Source organism: Anarrhichthys ocellatus, unplaced genomic scaffold, assembly GCF_004355925.1.
Source record: "Anarrhichthys ocellatus isolate YVR2014 unplaced genomic scaffold, GSC_Weel_1.0 scaffold18, whole genome shotgun sequence".
Classification (NCBI taxonomy): domain Eukaryota; kingdom Metazoa; phylum Chordata; class Actinopteri; order Perciformes; family Anarhichadidae; genus Anarrhichthys; species Anarrhichthys ocellatus.
This window is the reverse complement of record NW_022280048.1, coordinates 5,360,471-5,376,543: the sequence shown is the minus strand read 5'-3', so window position 1 is coordinate 5,376,543 and position 16,073 is coordinate 5,360,471. Positions and strand designations below refer to the sequence as shown.

Sequence of the window (16,073 nt, the reverse complement as noted above, 5' to 3'; positions counted from 1 at the left end):
TTTACTTATTTATATTACTTGTTGCTCTTGTTTTTTTACTCTGTATCTTGTGTGCACTGTCCACTTTGCTGCTGTGATCCTGTGAATTTCCCCACTGCGGGACTAATAAAGGAGTATCTTATCTTATTTTACCTGTTGGATAGAGTGGGCTCATCAGACTAATGCTTGGCCCCTGGGAAGGTGGGGGTTGAATGACAATCAGTGCACTCGTTTAGCAATTGTCATACATTAATGCTGTAACTCCAGTGCAAGGTTCAACTTTGTTTTTGAAGAGAGGATGTTGAATTAAGAAGTGTAGATGCTGCTTATGACTTAGTAATGTTGCCCTCTGAGCAAGTGTCAACATAGTTGTTCTTGAGGGCCCTCAACACCACCCTTATCTGGGCCCTTACGTTAGCCCAAAGCTCCTGTCGTTATGAGAGATCGGGGCTCCAACAGCACACAGGCCGCCCTGTAGAGTGCAGCCGGATTTGATGCTATTTCCCCCTAGGAATGTTTGTGAATGCAGCTTTTAAGGTATTGCGACAACTTTGCGGTGTGTTGGATCTTTACATGCTGGTTGTAAAGGGCCAGTACAGGTTGTGGTCCCAGGTCTTGCCCCAGTTTGTTCCTGCCCTGGAGCATGTCTTATCCTTTTGTATTTCAACAGAAGCACTCACACATCTATCTGCTGCGACAAAGAAAACATGACAACATCACGAGGGCTTTGGAGTAGATGATAACACTGCATGCACTAATAAAAGGCTGTCATAAGCTCAGTGAAGATGAGAGAACTAAAAAATAACATGTAATCATATCATGGTGGTGACGATGTTCAAGTCACTCTGTGGAATTATGAAACATTGAAGAAAGAAATGTACCGTGTGTCGCTGAGAGAGCGTTGTTCGGGTTCTAGTGGGAAGATATTTGCCAACAGCCACAAATATGCTGTCGTATAGCATCGTCTGACCGATGGAAGCCAATCCAGTCCTTTGACTCTGCTAAGGTCAGGAGTCTAAATGTGGGCCAGGTTTGGGATTTCTGTGAATCTGCCACCCCACAGTGTTCATCAACAAGTGCATCATGTATACGGAAGCAACTGCTAACAGGCAATTAGTGGCGTTCTCTCAAGTTTTGGAATTCCCTGGAAAGGAGTGGTGTAGGTCTCCTCTGATTATAGTGTTGACAACGTGAATTTAGGAGGATACAATTTGCCATGCCTTTTCTGCAAGACAGCCCATCAAATAGTTTTGTAACGAAAATCAGATTGTGAAAGATTGTGAAGGAGCAAATCTGTGCAAATATTGCTTTATATTGCTGAATATCCACGCTCTTACTGAGCCCTACGAGAGAGTGGCCTTTCTAAGCAGCTTGATGTAATGGAGAATTGAGAAATAGGAGGAAGGATGAGAGTTTTCATATTTCATTACACTGTGTGTATTTTATGCCCACACATCAAAGCACAACTCGAAACTGACACACGTTCTATCTGCATTAGGCGATACAGAGAAGCTTTAACTATGACAACAATCTGAACACTACACCAAATGAAATAAACACTAGGTCACGAATGGCTGAGTAGGCTGTCGCAGACACGCGTAAGTCAGAGGAAAATTACCGATGAGTGTTGTTTAGGTTACTTTCGTGAGAGGAAATTTAAACAACCACGCCTTTGTATTATTATGGCATCGTATCCTTCCACGGTGGAGGAGGGGCCCAATAGAGGGGAGGGGTATCTGATCAGCTGAATCAAGCGACAGCGAAACAGGAACAGAAGCGTGGTGGCGTCACCTTCAAAATAAAATAAAATCGAGTACTCTAACCCATGTTCATCAACGGCACTTTTATTTTGAAAGGCATAGCGGAAGCACTACGTCGAATTACGTGCAACGTTACGTGCAGCCATTGCTCCACTCTCTCCAGTTGAAAAAACCCCATCGATAATTGACAGTTGGTGGGAAAAAACGAGAAAAAACATAGTTTATAAGTGAAATTAGTTTCGTAAGCGTCGAGTAGGTTTGAATACGAGCTTTTGTTTTCTATCGGAAACATGGGGAACTGTCACACCGTCGGACCCAACGAGGCCCTGGTGGTTTCAGGTAACGTTGTGTGGCTACTAGCTGTGGTTCCAGGCTCCTTCTGCTCGATGGAGTGCGTAACGCTTGTAAAGAAAAACCCTGGAAAAAATAATTAAAGCACTCTCCTAACCTTTACTCGACGTGTAACTCACATGTATTAAACGGTACACACTAGTCACGTGCTAACGTGCCAACATTTTACAATTTCATGTAATTTAGTAGTGTTTAACGTCATGTATCTTGCGAAAATATGTTGTCTTTTGGCGCCTTGATATCCGCTACGTCGTACCTTCGCTAATGCGTTTCTCCGATTTATTTTTGTTACGTTTTCATGATACATTCACCTGTTTTCTCTGCTCCATTTTCTCCTACACGGTAGGATCTATCTGCTGTAATGGGTGTTCCGGTGGTCTCTCTTCGTTTGATTGGTTTAGGGGGATTCGATGGGGTCTGGTTGCGCATCTGTTCTTATTTTTGTTTCCAAGCGCAATGTTGGCGCATGAATCGTCTCTCACGTTGGTATTTTGTTACGATAAAGCAGTTATTATGAGGGTGGATGTGGGGCAGCTGGGCTTGTGAATGTATCTGATGTTTTTCTTGTGTTGGTGGGGCATGGTGGCTCTCTGTCGCAGAAGGAATATAGCTAAATGAATTAAATTACAGGAGAGACTGATGTGTCTCAGACCTGAAACGTGACACACACGAGACCTTTCTTAATCTCCGGGCCCCCCCCCCCCCCCCCTTATAACAACTGAGGCCAGGGGCCCCTTTTGTGTCAAAGTTTTGGTTCCACAGACATTGGATTTTCTTTTATTAAAAATTCAGCCAGAGAGTCAAATCACAACAACTGACCTCAGCACTTATTCTCTACAGTGTGTCACTCTCCATTGACCTGATACGGATCCCTGATGGACATCAGATTTTTAGGAATTACGGACCTTTATTCTAATTTGAAAATCTAAATTCATAAATGTGTTTTGCCAGTGTAGTAGTGCATGAAGTATTACGAGCAGGCTTTTGTCACTGAATCTGTCGAGGCAGTTTTCCTGTTTACCCCACTGGTGATGAAGAGAAAAAAACAAAAAGAGAAACAGCTTTGGGATTTTCCATTGTGAGAAAAACTTCTACAAGCGTGTCAGTCTCCACAGTTGAGGAATTGGGAGCAGAGGTGAGTGGGCGTGAGTTGCACATCCAGATTCAAAGACAGATTCATTTCAGAAGTGTGAAAAGAAAGGATTGTATTTTTCTACAAGATTGAGTGCCAAAGCACTTTCTCCTTTTTGGCCAAAGGCTAAATAACAAGTAAAGGCTTTCATTTTCCTTTTGAGAACAAAACCCGGCATCAAGGAAACGTTAATGACGGGATTTTGTTTTTTTAGCTTGCTTGAATACTCATTCATTCACATTAAGCCCCCCCCCTCCACTGTGGATTGAATGCAGTCAGGAATCTCAGATATGTCGGTGGACGACTGGGTTATTATGGTGCGTTGCTCCAATAGGTCCTCAGTCTGTTACTACTTTAGTTGGCGATGGCATTTGGCAGCAATCAGGTGGGTTTTAATAGTAAAAGCCAGCCCCACCCGCATTCCCCTATTAAAACACCACTTGTAATCTGTCTGAAGTAGATTATGTCGTAGCAGAGCAACGTCCCAAAAATCTCTGTTCATGGTAGACATTCTGCTCGTGGTCAGCCTCTGGGTCAAAGTTTCAAAGACTTAAAAAAAAATTGAATTTACGATTAAGTAAAGTAAGTAACATTTATTTAAAATGTCAGTAGCACTATATTTGAGCAAACCATGTTACATTTCCTTCTATAGTGAATAGTTTGAGGCAGGGCAGACCGAGGGTCATGTGGCAACACAACACAACACAAGACGGACTGACTCAATAGTCCATCATTTTGAGTTCAAGTTGAGAGTGTTGCTTAGTTTTCCAAGTACTCCGGATCCGTTTTCAAGCCACCGTTTCTTGTGGGGTATTGTTCAAGCACACCAGGATGTTGCGCATTGTTTTGCGTAACGTGAAACGCAAAGAGGCCACTGTGTCGGATTGAGATTTGTCTTTATAGAAATAAAATAAGTTGATGGAATTGTTAGAGAGTGTGTGTGTGTGTGTGTGTGTCTCAATATGTCCTGCTGTAATGTTTGGTATGTGTCTGTAAAGATAGTGCTCCCCTCCATCTGTCAGTTAACGTGTGGCAGCTGGGAATGTCACACTAAACACTCCAGATTAAGCGATCTGACTAAGGCCAGTGACTGTGACCAATGTGTGTTTCCTTCCACCCAACTTACATCTGGAGGAGGCCTCACATTCACTAACACACGACTGTTACTATAAACTATTTTCTACCGTTATCGTGATGCGTGAGTTCGATAAATGGTTCGAATTGTAATCACATGGACTAGAACAAACAGTATCGCTGTAGTTGCACAGCAGATCACAGTAACAACGTACCGGTGGTTTCTGAGTCGAATCAAAAGATTTAAAGTAGCGCCGGAAAGCAGGGAGTGGGTGCATGCTCCTAGTAGTGCAATACGAGCAAAAATTGTGGGCGCTGTGGTGGGACTTGTGCTTGTTTATGACTTTCAGAACAGCACATGATCATCTTCCTAAGACTTCCTCCTAATCACTCGCAGACAATGAAAACTGGGTCATTGTCTCAATACCTTCAATGCTACTTTGGGTTTAAAGCCAAATCTGCTGCTCCAGTTACATATAGGTTTATGTATCGCATGTATTATAAATGTCTTCCAATGAACTGCATGAATTTAAGTGCATCATCACTGTTATTTAGTTATTATGGTGGACTTTTTAGCAAACAATTGTCATCACTACGAGTGCAAAATATCTGTTTATAGACACTTTTAAAAGGTCTCAACTATCTAAATCAAAATTTCAGGGATAATTAATTTGGGCTGGTTTCCTTTTTTCTGACTGTTGTCCTCCATTTCATCTGTTTTGTTCCAAAGGTGGCTGCTGTGGCTCAGATCAGAAGACATATGTCGTGGGAGGCTGGTCTTGGGCCTGGTGGCTCATCTCTGACATCCAGAGGTAAGACCTCTCTGCTCCGGCTCCAAACCAAAGAAAATGTTAAAAGTCCCTTTTCAGCCATAAAGTTTAACTGGCACGTTGCTCACAGACTCAGTCAGGTAGCATTTAAGAACACGGTATCTGCGGGTTCACACAGCAGGTGTGACGTATTTGAGACGAGGTCTAATCAGGCGATGAACTGAAAACACCTGTGTGGCGTTAAAGCTTTTGTTGACCTTAGACCTTGTTTAAGGCATCTAACCAAAAACCATTCACCTTGTAGTCAATGAGTTTGCGCAAATATGCAAACTCATTTCCGTGTTTTTCCTGCATCACTCTGTTGACCAGTTTGTCATTAAATTTAGTGAGCACATTGAAAACACACAAATGATCCACATAACGATGTGAATGGGCACTGAAGTTAATTTATTCCTGGTTAAATCACATATCCATTGTCCTGGTGCTATAAATACTCTGACACAAAATGCGTTAATCCATGGCTGAAAATCGTAGTTGGGATTTGTTGACAGTAAGATCATTTATGAAAAATGCCCAAGTTGTATTTGAACATTTAACAAATAGTCTAATTTTCATAGGTGTGTATTTAGAATGTAGATATTTGAAGTTTATCTCTTCCCTACTTGTATTCAGTGAAGAATAAACAAGTTATTAATGGTAAATTGAGGCATCGATATTAAAACTCAATGTTTACTAAATGTGTAAACAGGGGGTCACTTCTGTCCGCTGCTTTTTAATGCAGCTCCAACAAATTGGCTTCTTGGGCCGATTTGAACACGAAGAAGATAAACAGATGGTACATAATGACGAGGTCAGCGAAAGTTACGAGCAGAATGTTTACAAAACTATGTTTTGTAAACATTCTAACTAAACAAAAACCCTGTTGTCCGTCCATGTAATGTGTTAAACTCCCACACTTGACACTAAAGCAAAGGAGTTACAGGAAACGGAACATAATTTGCGTGTGATATTAATTTGATGATAAACAAATGGCCCTGTTGTGGCGCTGGGTTCAAAGTCGCTGGTTAACGACAGTTTGTTATTAATGAAACTGTCTGTGCCGTCATGTGGCCATTCTCAGTGAGACTTTGTCATGTTTGAGTGATGACACATTTAGACTGTACCATCTGTAAAAGAGTAAAGCGTACAGTAATCCTAATGAACATGAACTAACTTGTGGAAATACTCTGGATCTCCTGGTGTTAAACGATGTATCATTCAGGGTCTGCATGCCTCTTTGTTTCTACTTTGCTAACCTGCTTTTGCTTCGTCTGGTGTTTATCTCACCCTTGTCTGAGCCCCAGTGTGTCTCCTTCAGGTTACCCATTTCCTATTAGGTGCTGCTCTTTGTCCCTTAGTTGCTGGGAAACGTAATGGTAGGCCATGACAACAAAAGGCAGTCGACGCACGGCTGGATTCATAAATCCCCCCCCCCCTGTTTAGAGGCCGGCTGTCCCAGGAATCCTCTCAGTTCAGTCAACATTTCAGACGCTTTCTTGGGCCGTAAAAAAACGGAGAGAGTAGAGGCCACTTCAGCTAAAAGCCTTGTGTGCATGAGGGTGGCGTTATAGAAATGGTGGTGGTGGTGGTGGGTGTGGGGGGGTGGGGGGTGAACACAGCAGTGTGGCTTCCCGCTCGTGATGCAGTAATCACGTTAATGTCCAGGCCTGTGACTCATTGATCCAGTTCTCCTGGAAAGAGCAGCAGCGGAGCCGTTAGCCAGAGAGTCTCCTCTCTGCTCGTCGCTGCGATCGGCCTCCCATTTCTTCGACTCGGGACGACAACGGCTCTGAGTCCATATTTATCGTTAAAAGAGCAGCTCCGGCTGTTTTTAATCAGCTCTGAAACAAAATGTCATATAAACAATCCAGCCGGACTAGCGCTGGAGCATAATGATGGTTTGGGTTGTGTAATCTCCGTACAAATGTAACCCTAAAAAAAAGGAGCTTTGCTCGAGAATCCTTACGACGGTGACTTGACTTTCAATCTATAGGTCTCGCTCTTTGTCCCAGATTGTTGAAAACATTTATTAACAGAGCGAGGCGAGAGGAACCGTGCTGTCGCTGTGACGATCCTGGTTTTTGTAAGAGGTGTCAGCAGCACGACATCATACATGAAACAGCCTCCGGGCTCTAAACCAGAAAAACAGGAGGTCCGGTTGTGTCTTCCCCCCCCCCCCCCCCCTCCCTCTTCCCTCTTTCTTTTGACCTTGGTTACTGACATTCCTAACAGCTGTTGTCCAACTTACTGTTTTGCCTCTGCTATTCCCGCCTGCCTGCCCGCCTGCGTAGAATGTCTCTGGAGGTTATGACCATCCTCTGTCGCTGCGAGAATATCGAAACGTCGGAGGGTGTTCCCCTGGATGTGACAGGGGTGGCTCAGGTAATGCACTTCAAAAGACGAAAAAAAACCAAAAAAAACAAGCAGTGGCTGGTGCTGGAGACCAAAGGAAGACCCAGGAGCAAGGTTCAACTAACAAGCTAACGTTGTCTATGTTGTTTGCTTTTTCTCATCTTCATGGCCTTTTTTCCTTCTGCAGTGGAGAGGAGACAGTCAGCTGTCACTAACCCGGCTCAACTCTGAGTCACCTCTGGCAACGGGGTCAATAAATGAAGGTTATAGAAATGGTTAAAAAAGGGATTTGAGGAACCCAATGTACAATGCGAATTGAGTTATTTCAATACCGATGCATTTAAAAATAGTTACGGCAAAAATCCAAATCCCACAGTTTGAATTGTGGGTGGCGTCTCATTTTGCTCCGTTGTTAGTGATCTGGAGTCCTTGGGTGAATGGTTTCACTTTGTCCTGTTTCTTTCCTTGTGTTCTGGCCCTTCCCTTCATTTTGCTTTCCCCTTCCGAACATGTCACTTTTTTATTTTATATTTTTTCCACGTTCTTCAACAGGATAACGCTTGAGATTATGACCCTGCAGCCGAAGTGTGATGATGTAGAGACAGCGGAGGGTGTAGCTATTACTGTCACTGGGGTGGCTCAGGTAAATCACTACACTTTTCTGGGAATGCCAGTTCAGACTCCACCATCTCCCCCCCCCCCCCCCTCTCTCCTTTTCCCTGGCATCACCCCATAATCACAGCACAGGTGGTGTTTCATACAGAGGGCTGAAGTTAAGATGCACACTGAGTCAGATGTACACACAGAAATGTTGGGTCAAACTGTTGTCTGCATGATGTACCTTCATATCGGAGGTAAGCCAGCTTTCAGACTGACGGTAGCACTGCGTCAAAACAAAAACAAGACTCCTCATTCATTTCAATGAGACCGCAGAATCGGCATAATTCAGTTGGCATTTGGTGTCTGATAAACCTTCAAACCCGACTTCCTAATTCGTATTCCCGGTAGCAGCACACCTTTATATATGTAGCCCCTCGCATTCTGTTGACCGTGTTACTTTCAGTCTGAACCTGGTCCCAGTGTGACAGGAGAGGGTCTGTGTAGAGCCTGATGTGCATTTCATTGTCAATTTTAAACTTTTCTTTTCATTGTCTCTGCTCTTTGGTTGTTTGATCCTGTTCAGTGCCAAAGTGAACTTTTTTTTTTTTTTTTTTTTAGGTCGACGACTTGAGATGTTAAAGAGAAAATCCACCTTAAAATAATCTTAAATTCATTTCTTATCGTCTCAAACATTGATACATGCATGAAACCTCTGCATCCAGATCTACTCCACGCATACAGAATATATACTTATCAGCATACCTAATAATTATGTTCTTTATTTATAGCAATCAGTGTTACAAGAGAGATTCAAACAAAGATTACGGTACCAGATGAGTACAAGCAAACATATGAAAAAACTACAAGTCAGTCAGTTCATATTTCTCCTGCTAACACCAGAATAATGCACGTTAAAGCGATAAAATGGAGGAAAAGAGAGCATGTGCTGGCTGACTGAAAAGAAGACCAGGGTTTGTTCTGAACTAGGTTCAGCCACAGCAGCGCCGTAGGCTTCACCACGACTCACGTGTCCCTGAAAATATGGAACTACATGTCCGCATGACTGTGGCCCCAGGGGTACCACATGGTCGAGGAGGCTGAATGTGATTGGGCTGCTTGTGTTTTCCTCCTCTTTCTGATGCCGGTGGAGATTGATGGCAGTGAAAAGAACATTGGGCAAGTTGAAGGAAAAGCTCACGGAGCAAAGCTACCTCCTCAGTAAACGTTTCAGCTCTCCACGATTGCCACTCTCAGTCACGGTGAATAAAGGAAGATAAACACTGAGTGCTTGGGGATAGTCTCCCGATTCAGTAATGAGAACCTTTCCATCGTCACAAAGTAAACACGATATAATAAAACATGCCCATGATACGGCCTGATCATGTGCAATACATCTAATCCTGTGTTGCAGTGTGCTTCTGTCAGTGTGAGTACAAAACGTACACTGTTAGTATCTATGACGGACTGTTATCAATTATTAACATTATAAATCTTTTTACGGTGGATTTTCTCTTGTAGAAACTTGTTCCATAATATTTTCTGCATTTCTGTTTGTAAATGATATTCTGCTCATATTCATTTCCTGTTCTGTTTTTTTAATTTTTTTATTTTTATTGTCTGCATGCCAGTATTTCTTTTTGTGTTTGAACGAAGATCAGTTCTGCATTTTAACCACAGTCGTGCCGACGTTCCTCTCCTCTGTGTTTTCCTACTTGCATGCTGACAATGCGCCCACTGTTTGGGAGCTGAGCAGCCCCTCGCTCTCAGAGAGGCTCATCGTGCCACCTTTTGATTGGGCCAACCGTGACCATTGTGGAGCGAGTGTCCCATGGCAACATGAGTAGTGTGTGTCCTTGGTAAATTAATGAGACGCATGTGTTTAGAGTAAGCGGGAGGCCCCACAGCAGATAGAATGTAAAGGAAACCAGAGCAGGAAATACTCTAGGATATTGTTTTAAAGGAGCGTTAATGGTATACCACATGACTTTCAGTAGGAGTATATTTGTTTACTTTGACAGCCTTCTGGTCAGTTGGCAGTAAAACCATCCATTGAAGGACCTTGCACATCTACTATGTTACAAAAATGGCCGTTAAGGAACAACATGAGCTGAGGGAATATTTATCAGGAGAAGTTTAGATGCCACTCTTGATCCATCACATTTCCTGTGCTTGAGCAGTGGGGGTGTGGAGGGCGGGGTTGGAGGAGGAGGTTAAGGGTTAAGTGCATAGAGTACTTTGTTCTGGTGTCGGTCGCGGCACGGCTCCCCCTGCTGTCTGTCTGTGAGTGTGGTTGTGTGGCTGGCTTGCAGCCTTCTCTGCTTCCAGACGTGCGTTTCCTTGGAATGACGTCCATCTTCCCCTGACTTTGTGTTTGCCCTCGTTCCTGGTATGAGTGCATGTTGCAAAACCAAACCATGTGCAGACCTCTCGCCTAAGGACCCAGCTCACTCTCTCTTTCCTTACAGCGCCGGTGGAGCACAATCTCACCCAAAACCTTGTGTCTCACACCATTTGTTTTTGATTTCCTGACTGTAGAAGCGACCTCTAGTACTGTCACTGAATGTCCTTGTGTTTCTCTCGTAAACAGGTCATTGCCATTTTTTTCTGTTAATTATCCCACTGATGATTTTTGTTTCTGCATTTAATCCCCTCAGCTTTAAATTCTCCTGTTTTTTGTTAGTTTTTTTGACCTTGTAACAGGAACATACAGTAGATTGCTGAATTGGGATTCTCACTGCATTACTGTGAATCTAGCTTAGATGTTGGGATTTTCTTCAGTATAATTATCATGTGAAATTAGAACTTTGTTAACAGGGAATATGTCTTTTTGCATTGTGAAGGTTTAGAGAAGCGTTTTCATTATAAATCCACGCTTTGCTTGTCATCATAAGCCCAAAGGGAACCGGTTTGAGGTCAAACTGTCTGCATTTTCTGCTATTGATTGTAAAGCATTGAATGGCTTAATAGATCTGCCCATTAGATCTGTCAGCACACATACTGTGTGACTACAGTCACTGTTATGATCATTTATACCAGATACCAGCTCTCCATATGCATCGCTCTGATGTGTTTAAAAATGTAACTATGAAGCCGCATTGAGATATTATTTTGCACATGTAGTTTTGGTTTTTGAGAAATGTAAACTAAGAAACTTAAACATGAAATGTTCATTAATTATCTAAAGCCTTGTTTAATCAGGCTTACAGCTACAGTGATCAGCCCTGAGGGTTATGCAGCCTCAGCCCTTTCTTTTCTGTATAAGTAATTATTTAAGCAGCTCATCACTGCCCAGCCAAGTCAATAGCAAGGATGCATAACTCAAAAACAACCCAGCCTTTATGCATCGCAGACTTCTGTTGATTTCCCATTCTTCATGTTATGCCCTCTTACTCCTTTATGTTACCGGTGGCGTTAAAGTGAGACGAGGTAACTGATCGGAGAGAAAAGGATTGTTAGATGACACCACAAAAGCTAGAATGGGGTCATGTTTACATGTGTGCCACACCCATGTTCTGCCTGTATTTGTGCTCGTGTTTGTGTTTGTGGATGTGTGCTCAGCTGACGCTCTTTGTCCACGTTGGCACCAGGTGAAGGTGATGACAGAAAATGAGCTGCTGGGTTACGCCTGCGAACAGTTCCTGGGGAAGTCGGTGGTTGAGATCAAGAGCGTCATCCTGCAGACCCTCGAGGGTCACCTGCGCGCCATCCTTGGTGGGTAGTCTCTCCAAACGGCATCGTCATTGTTTTTCCAACAAATGTGCACAGTCCGTCTAGTTTTTTAAAGTGTTGCTCATGTTCTAGGAAAGAGAGAGGAGAGGGATTGAGGGAAATGCAGACATGGTAGCTCCATCAGATCTTTTTCCTTTTCACTTTTTACTTATTTATTTCAACATCTTTGAGTCAAAACACGTGAGACATGATCACAACATGAACATGTTTGGCTCCCAGAGGATTATAAATGGCATGTCATAAGTCTCACGGTTCTGATTTCTAACTATAGATACATTGTAATGAGTTCTAGTCAGTTTTTGTTCAGTTGGAGATGAGAACCTCACCGTGGTTTGAGTCACAGTGGGAAGCAGTTTTACCAGAAAGGTGGTTGTGGAGTGAAATGTGCCAGCAGCCAAGAGGCAGGTTGGTTGCTGACTCAGCTCTTCCCCGTTTAATTTACATTCTGTTAAAATGTGGTTGACTTGAACACGTAATGTGTGCGCAGATGTCAGCATGCACACCAACACAATGATCCGGTGGCAAACTAGAACAAGGGAAGGCCAGTTTGATCAAAGCACACTGAATGAAATGGCAGGTGCTGCTTCTGTTTATTCAAATAAATTGCTCTTGCAAACATAAATTGTACAACTTCAAGTTGTTTAAACGGATCATTTGGCCGTTGTTGCTCTCTTGACATAATGCCCATCTTTGTCAGCGGGCTCAATTTTACAGTCTTATTGACGGGAAAGCACTAAACTCCCGTGTTGATCCTCTCAGGCACCCTCACCGTCGAGCAGATTTACCAAGATCGAGACAAATTCGCCACTCTGGTGCGAGAGGTGGCCTCACCCGATGTGGGCCGCATGGGCATCGAGATCCTCAGCTTCACCATCAAGGTGAAAGACATCGAGTTGACTTCACTCTGCATTTATCTTTAGAACATCTGTATCTAATTTGACTTTGAACAATTGAATAACTTAATGTACCGCCACATTTATTCGTCCCCCTGACAGGATGTGTATGATAAAGTGGATTACCTGAGCTCACTGGGCAAAGCTCAGACAGCCGCAGTCCAGAGGGATGCAGACATCGGAGTGGCGGAGGCAGAGAGGGACGCTGGCATCAGGGTAAGAGGAGCTTTAAGAGGATATTAAAACTTCACACAAGAGCAATTTAAAAAAACATCCGTTCTCTGATTGTTGAGTAGCTGTTGGCTAATAGCCATCACATTAACAAACCAACAAGTGGCTCCTAATCCATCTCTCGTGGATTATTATGTCATTATGTCCTGCACAATGTCTTTTACAGGAAGCTGAGTGTAAGAGGGAAATGATGGACGTCAAGTTCTTAGCTGACACAAAAATGGCTGACTCCAAACGAGAGCTGGAAATGCAGAAAGCTTCCTTTAATCAGGAAGTGAACACAAAGGTATGACTTGGATGATTTTGGACTTGATTTTGAGCCGACTATTGTCGACAATCCGACATGAGAGCAAAGTATTAATGAAAACCTCCGACCTCTCCAGAAAGCAGAGGCTCAGCTGGCGTACGAGCTGCAGGCGGCCAAAGAGCAGCAGAAGATCCGTCTGGAGGAGATTGAAATCGAGGTGGTGCAGAGGAAGAAGCAGATCAACATCGAGGAGAAGGAGGTCATCCGCACTGAAAAGGAGCTCGTGGCCACCGTGAAGAGACCCGCCGAGGCGGAAGCCTACAAGATGCAGCAGCTGGCTGAGGGACAGAAGTGAGTTGGTCCCGCACAGACCTTCACTGCACACTGCAAACATTCTCTCTTCATCATTTAAGTCTTAAAGTCTCCGTAGCTGCTAATGATGTTGGGACATTTTACTTTACTCTGTTTAAACCTAGGAAGGAAAATTAGGAAGGAAACAAATGGAAAAAAACAGATTGTTGGCCTTTAAAGACACCTTCCTTAAAGGTGCATTGTGTGGGATTTGGCGGCATCTAGTGGCGAGGTTACAGAATGCAACCATTTGAAACTTCTCCCCTGTGCCAAGCGTGTAGTTAGTAGAGCGAAGGTGGCCGACACGAAACCACAAATGTCCCCATTTAGAGCCAGTGTCGGTGTTTGGTTTGAACGTTCTGGGCTACTGTAGAAACATGTCTGCCCGCTCCGAATGTAGAGATAAACGTCTCATTCAAGGTAGTGAAAACACAATGTACGCACCAAAGAAAACAGACGTAAATACTAATATATAATATTCCATTTCTGCTAATAGATCCCCCATAATGCTACACACGGTTCCTTTGATCCAAACACATGATTTAAATGTGCTCTCTAACTTGAATAACAAGTCTTTCTAATGCTAAGACAGCAGCTAGATTTTTAAGTTGATAATGTTTTTTGATGGTTTTAAAGTTTGTTTACATCAGCACAATAAACCTGCAAATCCAGCTTATACATTCGTATGCTGTCGCAGAACAGTACATGACTGACCGCCAACGACAGTAAACACTAAACAGTCCTTTCGATGCTTACCTAACCCCGACCTCAGGATAAAGACGGTGCTGATGGCGCAGGCAGAGTCCGACAAGATCCGCCTCATCGGCGAGGCCGAGGCCTCCTCTATTGAAGCCGTGGGCAAGGCAGAGGCCGAGAAGATGAGGCTGAAAGCGGAAGCCTACCAGCAGTACGGCGAGGCGGCCAAGACTGCTCTGGTCCTGGAGGCTCTGCCCTTGGTCTGTGGTATTTATTTATACGCCGCTGGTTTGAAAATAATTCACCTACATTTAAGATGCTTGGTTTATTGGTTTGATCACCCAAATGTCTTCACCACTAGAGGTATGGCACCAACGTCATCTGAGAGTTCTTTAAATCGATTTTACAGAACAAGAATTAAAGACGTACTATAAAACAGTTTTTTTTTTTTTTTTAGTATTCTGAAGTTGGAATATATGTTTTTATTCTCAAACATCAGCAAACTAGTCTTCACCATCAGATACGTCCATTATAAATCAGCTGCATTGAAACATGGTGCAGGTTAACATGCCTAGCGGGTTTATGTGGAGCATTACAAATGAACTAATGCTACACACGTACATATTCCCAGCCTGGTGTTTGCTAAAGCATTGCACTGGTCAGAGTTATCAATCAGACAGATGACTTTGGTATCAATATTTGAGTCACATTGACACACACAAGGGGCGTATTTTTCTTTCCCCTGATGAGACGGAATGAATGGAATATGTTCATGTCAATTCCTGTCATAAATAGATGGTACGAGGAGTGTTCAGTCAGTGAAATAACACCCGGATGCTCCCTTGTGTTTCCTCAGATTGCCAGTAAGGTGGCTGCACCGCTGTCCAGGACCAGTGAGATTGTCATCCTGAGCGGAGATGGCAGCCGCGTGACCGGAGAGGTGAACCGTCTGTTAGCTGAGCTCCCCGTGTCCGTCAACGCCCTCACTGGAGTGGATCTGACTAAGGTGAGGGTGGCACTGTTCTCCACAGGAGTTCATATATTTCACCACACCCCTCGTGTTGTGTTCAGGGCCGTCTGTACGCCTGGCTTATGATCGCTGGAAATTATAAGCTTGGGTGTCTTGAGTGTTTGAACCACTTCAACAAAAAGCAGAATACAAAGCAGCCTCATGATGCTCATAACAATACTAATGTTGATCCATTTGCAATGGAATAAAACATTACTACAACAGCTGACCAGAGGGCATTTAATGGAGCACAAACACCGACCACAACGCTCAACAATTCTCCATCTAGCCGAGCGGCAGCCTCCGTCTTGTTAGCTCATCATCCACGTCTGCGGGGACCTTCCTACTAAATTGCACAAGAATGCAGTGAAGTTTGGGAGCAGCATGGGAAGCCACGTGGATGATTTGACCACCCACATATGAGCAAAGTTTAACAGTTCTGGCAAGAAAATGAAATTAGTATTGTGTAAATATGCAACACAGTCACCATAACACCTTTTATGAGGTGATAAAATAATATGATAATACAGCGTGGTATTTTCCGCTTGTTCAGCTGGCTAAGAGTAAGCAGGAACAAGCAGTTATTGCAGTTACCGAGATGTTTCACCATTTATTTATACAAACCACTTCTTTTATCAACTCCTCCTAATCTCGTCCAATCTTGACTGAATTTTGCACGTAACATATTTGGTTGAGTTTGATGCACCAGTGAGGCTATAATTGATAGTAGTAATGTTTTAATGCATTGTGCAATTTCAATTTAACTCGCCTACATCGTGTGTTTGTGTGTTTGTGTGTGTGTGTGTGTGTGTTTGTGTGTGTGTGTGTGTGTGTGTGTGTGTGTGTGTGTGTGTGTGTGT

General features: G+C 43.4%; 1 protein-coding gene across 3 annotated transcripts in view; it reads left to right on the top strand.

The window, feature by feature from the left end:
• Positions 1-1,854: 1,854 nt before the first annotated feature.
• LOC116388826 (flotillin-2a) overlaps positions 1,855-16,073 on the top strand; it is a 17,244-nt gene continuing 3,025 nt past the window's right edge. Inside the window, exons 1-10 of one of the 3 annotated variants that reach the window (XM_031857054.1) lie at positions 1,855-2,078; positions 5,027-5,108; positions 8,010-8,100; positions 11,645-11,768; positions 12,546-12,664; positions 12,782-12,895; positions 13,077-13,196; positions 13,294-13,508; positions 14,281-14,464; positions 15,061-15,210. In XM_031857054.1, the coding sequence (XP_031712914.1) occupies positions 2,030-2,078; positions 5,027-5,108; positions 8,010-8,100; positions 11,645-11,768; positions 12,546-12,664; positions 12,782-12,895; positions 13,077-13,196; positions 13,294-13,508; positions 14,281-14,464; positions 15,061-15,210 (1,248 nt within the window). In that variant the 5' untranslated portion in view covers positions 1,855-2,029. Of the gene's footprint in view, positions 2,079-5,026; positions 5,109-7,396; positions 8,101-11,644; positions 11,769-12,545; positions 12,665-12,781; positions 12,896-13,076; positions 13,197-13,293; positions 13,509-14,280; positions 14,465-15,060; positions 15,211-16,073 lie in introns of those variants that run through there. The other 2 variants (XM_031857055.1, XM_031857053.1) reach the window with 2 other exon arrangements.